At 48.0% G+C, this 10,835-nt stretch overlaps 1 protein-coding gene across 1 annotated transcript in view; it reads left to right on the forward strand.

The window, feature by feature from the left end:
* Positions 1–7,036, forward strand: part of HIP1 (huntingtin interacting protein 1) — a 45,460-nt gene extending 38,424 nt beyond the window's left edge. The window contains exons 22-28 of the mRNA XM_028498803.2: positions 295–395; positions 1,080–1,185; positions 2,285–2,408; positions 2,862–2,923; positions 5,689–5,797; positions 6,558–6,639; positions 6,947–7,036. Of these exons, the coding sequence (XP_028354604.1) occupies positions 295–395; positions 1,080–1,185; positions 2,285–2,408; positions 2,862–2,923; positions 5,689–5,797; positions 6,558–6,610 (555 nt within the window). The 3' untranslated portion in view covers positions 6,611–6,639; positions 6,947–7,036. The remainder of the gene's footprint in view (positions 1–294; positions 396–1,079; positions 1,186–2,284; positions 2,409–2,861; positions 2,924–5,688; positions 5,798–6,557; positions 6,640–6,946) is intronic.
* The last annotated feature ends 3,799 nt before the right edge of the window (positions 7,037–10,835 follow it).

Below are 10,835 nucleotides of genomic sequence, written 5' to 3' on the forward strand. Positions count from 1 at the left end.
CTAGAGAAAGCCCTCGCACAGAAAGGAAGACCCAACACAGCAAAAAATAAATAAATTAATTAATAAACTCCTACCCCCAACATCTTCTAAAAAATAAATAAATAAATAAAACACAGCCAAAATACAGCCAAAAATAAAAATAAATAAAATAAATAAATTTTTTTAAAAAAAGGAATAATAATGCTCACGCCTCGGGGTTACTGTGAAGACTGCATGGGATAATATATATAAAAGCACCTTGCACATAGTAGGCACACAATAAAAGATAGCTAATCGTATTTTTCATTTTCCTAGGGTACAGCATCCCCTAAAGAGTTTTATGCCAAGAATTCTCGATGGACGGAAGGACTTATCTCAGCCTCTAAAGCTGTGGGCTGGGGAGCCACTGTCATGGTGTAAGTATCCGTCTGTCCCAAGGCTCCTCACCTTCACCCTGCTTTCCAATGATCCACCCCAGAGAACAGCTAAGGGGAAAAATCTGCCCCCTAGAAATGAACTGTTGATAGGGAAGTTAATAGGACTGAAAGTTTAAAAGGGAGTCTGGGTCTGAATATAAAGAAGATGCGGTACATATATACGATGGAATATTACTCAGCCATAAAAAAGGAACGAAACTGGGTCATTTGTAGAGACATAGATGGACCTAGAGACTGTCATACAGAGTGAAGTAAGTCAGAAAGAGAAAAACAAATATTGTATATTAACGCATATATGTGGAATCTAGAAAAATGGTACAGATGAACCGGTTTGCAAGGCAGAAATAGAGACACAGATGTAGAGAACAACCGTATGGACACCAAGGGGGGAAAGCGGGGTGGTGGTGGGATGAATTGGGCGATTGGGATGGACATGTATACACTAATATATATAAAATAGATAACTAATAAGAACCTGCTGTATAAAAAAAAATAAATTTCAAAAAAAAAAAAGGAGTCTGGGTCTCCTGGAGCAACACAGGGGGTGGGGCAGGCAGGCTGGGCTCCCTGTCTGCCAGGGTGATGGGAGTGGTCTAAAGGTGAGATCATTCGGGCTTGCAGCTGTCAGTTTCATAACCTGTCTGGTTCTCCCCTGACTATCAGGGATGCAGCTGATCTGGTGGTACAAGGCCGAGGGAAATTCGAGGAGCTGATGGTTTGTTCGCATGAAATTGCTGCTAGCACCGCCCAGCTTGTGGCTGCATCCAAGGTAGGACCTGCGTTGGGCTCCCCAGGACACTGTAAGTTCTGACTGGGTTAGAAAATATACCTGGACCATGGCATTGGCCCCAAGAACTGATTATTTATCCAGCATCCAGGTAGGTTGAGTCCCAGATAAAAATTCTGCCTCCAAGGGTCACCTAAAAGCCTTTCGGCAGGGAGCCCCTCTAACCCGCCTCTCCACGTGCATGCCTTTTGGCTTCATCGTTTTTACTGCAAGTGGCCTTTAAGGGTCCAGCCATGCCGACCTCTGATGAGCAATCGTACATTCAAGGAGCGCTCAAATAAGGAAAATGGCGGCCCAGTAAGCTGGTTACCTGGCTTGGCTCTGAAGTTCCACAGTTAATGTCTGCCTCTCTTCAAAAGGGTCCAGATCTGAACCATTGCCCCAGCTGATCCTAATGCAAAGCTCCTCACCAAAATCCTTCCATGAGTTGTAGAGTTCCCCAGGGAGTGTTCTTTTACTGTCCTTATTTATTGTTGTCCCAAAATAAGTGATAAAGCTAGCGTTCGAGGCCACCAAGCAAATAAGCCAGGAGTGATTTTGTTTTTAATTAATTTATTTAATTTGTTTATTATTTTTGGCTGCGTTGGGTCTTCGTTGCTGAGTGCGGGCTTCCTCTAGTTGCAGCGAGCGGGGGCTACTCTTCGTTGCGGTGCGCGGGCTTCTCATTGCGGTGGCTTCTCTTGTTGCGGAGAACGGGCTCTAGGCACGTAGGCTCCGGTAGTTGTGGCTCACGGGCTTCAGTAGTTGTGGCTTGCAGGCTCTAGAGCGCAGGCTCGGTAGTTGTGGCACACGGGCTTAGTTGCTCCGCGACATGTGGGATCTTCCTGGACCAGGGCTCAAACCTGTGTTCCCTGCATTGGCAGGCGAATTCTTAACCACTGCGCCACCAGGGAAGCCCCAGGAATGATTTTTGATATTAGAGAGAGATGCCAGGAGTTGACCCCCTAGGTAGCGATTTTTGAGAAGTTGATTGGTGACCACAGCGGAGCCCATATATTTGTCAAGAACCATCAGACCGACTCTCTGATTCCATCCTTGCTGCTCTATGTTGTGTGACCCTAAATCTGCTTGGTCCTGGCAGGTGAAAGCTGATAAGGACAGCCCAAACCTGGCCCAGCTGCAGCAGGCCTCTCGGGGCGTGAACCAGGCCACCGCCGCAGTTGTGGCCTCAACCATTTCTGGCAAATCACAGATCGAGGACACAGGTAGCCTTTCAGAAGCAATGCTTTTCTCAGCCATCCTATGTGGCTGCTCATTATATTCTTCTCCACGATTCTGATTTCCCACAGTCCTGTTTGCAAATTCTCTCTTATTTTTCATCTTTGTACACTCAAACTTACCTTCTCAAAAGTTGAGACACCACATAAGCATGCTATTGATCACTCTAGGGACAGGCCTTAGCTAGATTTTCCATTTGGCTATTTCTCTGAATTCAGAGAAATGACTCCACAGGCCTGATTGTCCATTGGGGGCGGGGGGGGTCTGACCCTAGTTACCCTGTCATTGTCTTCCTCCCTCTCCACCCCTCACTTACATTCACGCGTATGTCGGTAAATGACAAACCAAGCATTTCAGCAGAGCGTTGGCACCGGCCACCTCTCAGGTAAGTGTCAGCTGGGGTGTCATTCGACAAGACCCTCCTATTTCCATCATTGCAGACAGCATGGACTTCTCAAGCATGACGCTGACCCAGATCAAACGCCAGGAGATGGATTCCCAGGTAGGAACTCCATCTCTAAGTCTGGTCAGACTCTATTGCCTATGACACTGACCCCAAATATTATTTCCATGGGGAGAAGTCAGAGAGAAACTCGCTGGGGAAATGAACACAGAGGTACATATCACCCCAAGAATGAACGTAAGTGATGCTGGAAGAAACAGCGGAGGTGGACAGAGGTGATTAGTAAAGATCAGAATCTTAACTCTTGCCCGCCCGTCTTGGTCTGGCATCCCTCAACATGTTATCAGCTCTCTCCTAAGCAGACCACAAACTGGTATTTAATAGTCTTATATTGACAACTTTTTGAAAACTTTCAATATGAATTATTTGCATATGACCTTCAGGGTTTTTTTTTAAAAAGTCAATCCACTGTTAACCCATCAAAGGCAATGCCATTTCTCAGTTTTAGTAAAGTTATGCCATGCAAAATAGGATCCTGGAAAATACCTGACATCCTTGTTCTAGAATCTCTGGTCACAGTCCTGGGGTAAAGTCCACATTGAGACTGGTGAAGTCTATAGGTGGGTCACTCAGCATTTTTAGGAAAAGTCATATGCCAGATGTCTGTAGACACCAAAAGAACTGGGCTCAGGCCTGAGTCTCCTCCACCTACACCCTCTTGCTTACTGTTCTCATCCCGTCCCTCTTGACTTTAAATACCATCTATATGTCGATAAATACCCCATTCTTCTCCCCAACTTAGGTCCCCACGTTCTTCTCTTTGAGCTCTGTACTTGCTCAATTGCCTACGTGATGTCTCCACTTCATGCCCAAGAAGTACAGGCATCCAGACTTAGTGTGTCCAGAACAGGTCTCTCGGTTTCCCTCTCACCCAAATCTGTCCCTCCTCTGGTTTTCTCCGTCGCAGTAAATGGCACCACCGCCACCCACCTGGGTGCTGAGCCCCAAACCTGGGAGTCGTCCTTGGTTCTTCTCCCTCCCCCTCCACATCCAACCTACCAGCAAGTCCTGTCAACTCTCAGTCTCTAAAACATAGCCTTAACCTTTCCACTCTTCCATCTCCCTAACCTAGTCTAAGCCACCGTTGTCTCTGCTGAGCTACTACAGAAGCAACTTACCTATATTGTATGCAAGTATGTGTTTTAGAATTATCCCATGGCGGGGCAGGGAGAACAGGAAAGAGTATCGCTGAGACAAGTCTGTCCACGAGTTGGTAGTTGATGGAACAACATGAAAGGTATATGGGGGGGTTCACTGTACCAGTCTCCATCCTTCTGTATGTGTTTTACACTTTCCATAATAAAAAGTTTAAAAAGCAAAAAAAAAAAACGAACCACCCCACTGGGTCTAGTTGCTTCCACTCTTCCCCTCTTCAGGCCATTCAGCCTCAGCATATTGTAAAAATGTAAATGACGACATGTCAGTTCCCTGCTTAAAATCTTCCACTGGCTTCCTTTGGACTTGGAGTAACACCCAGACTCCTTCCCCTGGCCCGTGGGCTGCAGGCGTAGTGATCCTTGCCTATTGGTCCAACCTCACCTCATGACTGTCTCCCGGTCAGAAGTTACTTCCTGGGGGTAGCCTTTGCTGCCCACCCTTAGTCTTTATCACTAAGTCGCCCTGTGTCATTTGCTTTGTGATCAGGTCTTTTCTGGTTCATTAGTTTGTCTCTTCCCCCCATGAGGTAAGCAGGGACCTTGTCTGTCCATGCACCACTGTGTCTCCGGCACCTGTAACAGAGCCTGGGGTCCATTATGGGTGCTCAGCAAATATTTCTTGCAATAATAAATAAAATAATTAATGAGGAGGCGGAATAGCCAAGAACCAACCCTTCCTTTAGTGAGATTGTACCTTTTCCTGCACAATAATAACCCTAAGTTATACCAACCCCTCAAAAATGCCAGAACCATTGTATTTGGTTCCTGCCTAGACTTCCAGAGAACTGGGGTTGAAGGAGATGGGTTACAACTGGATTAGACTGTATCACATAGATAGACTAAACATTAGAGTTGTCCTTTTCTTTCCGTTTTTTCTCTTTTTATTTTTTGAAATAGAGTTGACGTACACTGTTACATTAGTTTCAGGTATGCTACATAGTGATTTGACATTTGCATACGTCACGAAATCATCATCACAATAAGTCTAGTAATCATCTGTCTCCATGCAAAGTTATCACAATAATACTGACCATATTCCTTATGCTGTATATTATATCCCTGTGACTTATTTATTTTATAACTGGAGGTTTGTACCTCTTAATCCCCTTCACATATCTCACCCCCCCAACCTCCCCTCCACTCTGTCAACTACCTGTTTATTCTCTGTATCTGTGAGTCTCTTTTCCTGTTATTTTGTTTGTTTTGTTTTTTAGATTCCACATTTAGGTGAGATCATATGGTATTTGTCTTTCTATGACTTACATCACTTTTCAAAATACCTTCTAGATCCATCCATGTTGTTGGAAATGGCAAGATTTTTCATTTTTTTTAATAGCTGAGTAGTATGTTTTTAGTTAGTGATTTATCAGAGGATCGTAAGATAAGCCCTACTCCCATTTAGGCATTTGGACCATAAAGTATCATTCATTTCCAGTAGAGGGTCCCAGTGAGAAAGCATAAAAGCCATTGGGATAGATGGACGAACGAGAGGATGGAGAAATTAGAGCAGAGGCAAGGGTGAAATTGAGGACTGGGTAAGCTATGGATAACATGGACAAAGAGTCCTGGACCACAGAGGAAAGGGATTAGGTCAACATGAGACCGTTCTCAGGTCCCTGCTCAAAGCAAAGGCCACTTTCCCCACAGGTTAGGGTGCTGGAGCTAGAAAACGAACTGCAAAAGGAGCGTCAAAAACTGGGAGAGCTTCGGAAAAAGCATTACGAGCTCGCTGGTGTCGCCGAGGGCTGGGAGGAAGGTGAGCCGAGGACTGGCACAGCCCCCAGGGAGGGAGGTGGGGGGATGCTGTGTGATGAGAGCCTCCCCCTCCCCTACAGCGGAACCAGGAACTTCTCCCTCCTCCCTTCTATTCACAGGGCATCTTTTTTCTCCAGCGGTGAATAACCCGTAAGCCCCAAACTGGGGTACATTGTGGTGAATAGAAAGCGTTTGCGGTCATCTTTCGAGACCTGAATGTTGACCAGTGGACTGAATGGTCACTCACTCACACCATTGCCTTCCAGACCCAGTTAGCCTGGATTTTCTCCCCAGGAGTTTAGTTTCAGGCCAGCATCGAGTTGAGTAGTGAATGAATGACTCGTGGTCCGTGAAGGTCCAGCAGACAGGGCAAGTGAATTCCAAGCTTCTGGCTGCCTAGAGCCAGCTATGGGTAGCAATGGCGAGAGATAGAAAGGGTCAGGAGCTAGAAACAGTGTGGAGTGGAGTAAGGTTCCCCCCACCAGCCCAGGGACTCCTGGTCGCCCGGAGTCTGTGCGGGCTGCTTTTCTGAACATCCAAAGTGGCCAACTTGATCACAGCCAAGATCGTGATTCTCATTGGGCTCACTGACTCTGGGAACCCACCACAGACGCCGCCCAGTCATTCCTGGACACTTGACCCAGGGAGTAGGTGGTCATGATTATGTATTTTAGAGCCCAGCCTGGCGGCCGTTTCTGTTGGCTAGATGAATGTGTGCGTGCACCAAACACTGTGAAACGTGAGTGACTATTGTCTTTTAGGAACAGAAGCATCACCACCTACGCTGCAAGAAGCGATCACCGAGAAAGAATAGAGTCACACCGACGTCCCACAGGTCAGAGTGTAAGTCCTTGTTGCCCATCTGTGTGTGTGTGTGTGATTCCCCCAGTCACGGGCCAGACCCTGGGAGTCCACGCCACGCCCATCATCCAGTGCTGAGGACCTGCCCGGCCTTCCAGAGACTCCCTCCACAGCCCACGATCTGTGTTCTTTCACTCCTCCCCGACCGCCAAGAGGAGGGGAGCCCAGGGCCACCCCGACAGAGGGGACCTCCCTCCCGGTCCTGCCTGTCTTGCCCCCAGACAGTTGGTGTCCTCGTTGAGCTAGAGAGCAAAGATCTTATGCGTTTTCTTTTCTGTTTTCTTCTCAGCCTTTTCCGTTTCATCATTTGCGCAAACTTGTGAACGCTGGGGGACTGGTGGATTCCAAACCGTGACCCGACCCTGAGGCTGCACGGAGTCGGAAGAAGAGCAGGAGTGTCCTGGCTGAGAATGCCAAGGCAGTGCCCCCCCTCTTTTGGCAGTTCCATGGATTCCCACTGCTTCTTATGGTGGTCGGGTCTTTCTTTCCCAAGTTTCACTCACATAGCCAACACTCCCAGGGGATCGCCCCTGAAGCCCTGAGCTACTGGGGGCCCCTAACCACAGCAGCTCACAGCAATGGTGCTGCCTAGGCTTCGCCACGGTGCTCCCCGCCGGCCCCCCGAGCCGAGTGTCCTGCTGAGCGAGTGTGGGTCGGCCGAGGCCACTCCCCGGGGTCGGGCGGAAGGAGAGCGAGTGCCTTGCCTTCTAAAGCTGGAGCCCAGCCGAAAGCCTCTACCCGCCTTCACAAGTGAGGGGCGACAGAGAGAGGGAGAGGAAGGGTGCACACAGCCCAGGTCTTCAGGAGACCACCTTTCTTGGAAACTCCTTGTGACCGGGCTGAAAAGCCTTATCCCATTCTTGAGCCCAGCCGGTGAGAGTAGCCACACCTCCTCCCCCCGGAAGGAATCTTCCATGGCCCCTCAAGTTGACATCTCCCTTCATACCCAGGCAGGGCCCTAAGGGGGAACACGTGAGGGGTTTCCAATCCCTTTCTCCAAATGTCTGCCTTGGCATCCTCTTGAATCTCAAGAAGATAGTTCCATGTTCTACCTAATCGACAGACCCAGGAGATCAGGCCAACTTGCTCCCAGCAGGAAAGACCCTGGGCTTGGTTTGGTACCTCGAATATTATGACTAATCTCTATTAGCAGCAGTGCTGGCAGCAACCAGGATTTCACGTGTGACTGTGGCTAGGCTCGCGTTGCTGCCTGAGTACATCCGTCTTCAAGAATCGGAAACGAGACCTAGAGGCCATCCCGATCTGTCGTTGCCGGTTTGGATCTTGAAGCAAGAAGGTTCCTCAGAGCATCTGGGTCAGGGAAAACGAGAGAGGGGGACCACTGGCTCTGACCCCTTCCAACCACACATCCCGGGCCCTGGCTGCCTTGTGGACAGGATGAGGACAAAAGGAGCATGAACGATGTCCTGGAGATGGGCAGCCCGCCAGCACTTCTTCACCTCCAGATGGACCCCAGCATTTAAGTGACCTTCCCATCTCGGACAAACAATGTCTTCCTTCCTTTATCTGTAGCAATTCGTAGGTAGTAGCCAACAAGCACCTCCCAGGACCTGTCCCCCAGGACCATCGCTGAGTGTTGCTACGTGACAGGTTGTGGGACTCCCGTTTGATCACTGTGAATTAACTCTCTCCTTCCTAAGCCCCCACCGCCAGCTCCCCTTCTCTGCATTTTCTGACTGGGGCACTCAAAAAATTGCGTCCCGTTAGCCCAGATTATGAGACTCGGATGTGTGATCTCCATACTGGGCTAAGGAGACAGCAGCGGTAGAAATTGACCGGTCTTACGTTTCCTGCTTCTTTGTGCTCAACTGTTTTTCCACCCAAGCCTCGGAAGGACTGATGTGTAGCATCCCCGGCCCAGCTGTGCCAATTAAGCCAATTGGTGTGTTCTCAGCATGGGTCAACACTTCCAAAGGTGGCTGGTCCTCACTTCCAGAATCTCAGCCATTCAGACTACTGTGCTCCAAATTACCGATGGGGGGAAAATCTAGCATATGGGACCAGATTAGGATTCCCTGAGTAACACTCCCTCTAAAAAGAAGCCCCAGTAATTTTTAAAACCTTCATGGGCTTCTCCAGAGTAAATAAAACAGTTAAGAGAGCACTTAAACAGGAACACAGGCTAATTCAGTCTCACATGAGGAAATATGTGTCAGAACTGGTATGATTACTTTTATAATCGCTTGACTTAGAAGCTAGTCCGTTCTCTAGCCCAAATCAAAATGTCATACCTTGGCTACTCTAAAAATGAGCGTGTTATCCTGGGTGTGAAATGCCTTGGTTAAAACAGGAATCACATCCTCAGGCTAAGAATGAACCTCACAGCCTTTTAAATTAGTCACTGAGCATCATTCGTGACTTGAGTCTCATGGGTCAGTGTAAGTGGGTCAGAGCAAGGCAGGACAAGCATGAAGTGATGGCTTAGGGTTGACAAGAGGCCGAAAGACCGCCGTATCCATTATTTTAATTGTGTAGCACAGTGTCTCGTAGCTCTAGAGTAAGGATATGAGTGTACATAATAAGGAAAAAACTGGAAGGAAAGACCTACCTTTATGGGGTTATTTATATCTGAGCACGAAGTTTAAATGAGACTCGGATTTACATTGTTTGCTGATTCTGCTGCCCACAGCAGGATCCCTAGGATCCTACCTGAATTTGAGTCCCTGACCCAGTGGCTGGAAGAACCATTGTCCAGAGCATCCTTTCTTGGAAGTGTCTGAGCTGCCAAGGCAGACAGCAGGGTTTACACCGGGTACCACGGGGATCATGACCGCACGTCTCCAGTCCGGTTGGTTTGCTTTGGCCTCTCTCTGAGGAGCTGGTTCTGGGCTTGCACCTGGGTGGTGCCTGCTTCTTGGCCAGCTCCTTAGTCTAGAGGGATCTCCTGGCTCCACTTACCTTGGTCTTTACCAAGTGGTGATGTTCTTGCTGTCTTCTACCACCTTTCTGCGTCTCTGGAAATCCTTTCTGCCAATGAAAGCCTTCAGTCCTGGCATTGGCCTTCCAACCAGACTGGCTTTGCCCTCTCTCTGCCATCCTCGGTCCTCCAGAGACCACGCTGCCTGTTGCATAGAAAACCACCACCTCGGGCCTGTCAGCCGTCAACACAGCAAACCGGGCCAGCTGTCTACTGCTCACATCTCCCAGGTCCAGACCAAATACAGGATTAGCAACCCACAGTGGCAACTTGGCCTCTCACCCCAGGAGCCAAAGCAACATGAAACAATTGGTCAAACATCGTTGGGTCCGATTCTGAGAGTAGGTGATTTCCAGACATGTCTTTCAGGTGACCCTCAACTACCTCAGGTTTGAAGGCCCTAAATTAGGCTGATTACTACTCACAGGGACAAACTGAGGGGGTTCAGATAAATCTTGGTGATAACGCAACTGTCTCAGACTTATAACAAACTCTTTCACATTTAGGTTTTCAGGGATGGGATTGGGTTTTTTCTTCTGTTTTTAACCTTTTCCCCAATTTTCCATTAGAATAGTTCCTATAAATGAATTTCATTTTTCACTGAGTGCCTACCTTCCCAGGGCAGGTAGCCACTGGCTTTGTTTCCTTCCAACAGTACTTTTATTATGGTATTAAGACTTTTCTTTGTATAATACATTGCATCTGTGTTTTCAATTTTTCAATAAATATTTCAACCTGGCAATGGAGAGGAGTGGTGATAACTGACCAGTCAAAGTGGTTTTGAGGTCTGGGGTTTTAGTGAAAAGCCTACATTTATATCCCAAGGTTCACTGAATCCACTTAGCTCTGCACCTCTGGGAATATGTCTTAAAAACAGGACGTTTTCTGAAGCGTAAAACTATTGCATTTCCTTTGCTACTTTAGAAAAAAGAAACATGAGTTTGCACCCCTTAGCACTTTTCCGTCCTCTGTACACTCTCTTGTCCTTGGGAGTGATCAAACAGACAATGTCTAAGTGTTCCATATAGTACTGTAATTTATCTAGAAGGCCAGGTCACTGCATGAAATTTGGGGTCTTGAGCTATGGATATTCCCTTCTCCACCCTAAAGATGTAAAAATAATCTGCCATCTTAAAAATGCATGGGGCGGGGCTTCCCTGGTGGCGCAGTGGTTGAGAGCCCGCCTGCCGACGCAGGGGACGCGGGTTCGTGCCCCGGTCCGGGAAGATCCCACATGCCG

This window comes from Physeter macrocephalus, chromosome 14, assembly GCF_002837175.3.
Source record: "Physeter macrocephalus isolate SW-GA chromosome 14, ASM283717v5, whole genome shotgun sequence".
Taxonomy (NCBI): domain Eukaryota; kingdom Metazoa; phylum Chordata; class Mammalia; order Artiodactyla; family Physeteridae; genus Physeter; species Physeter macrocephalus.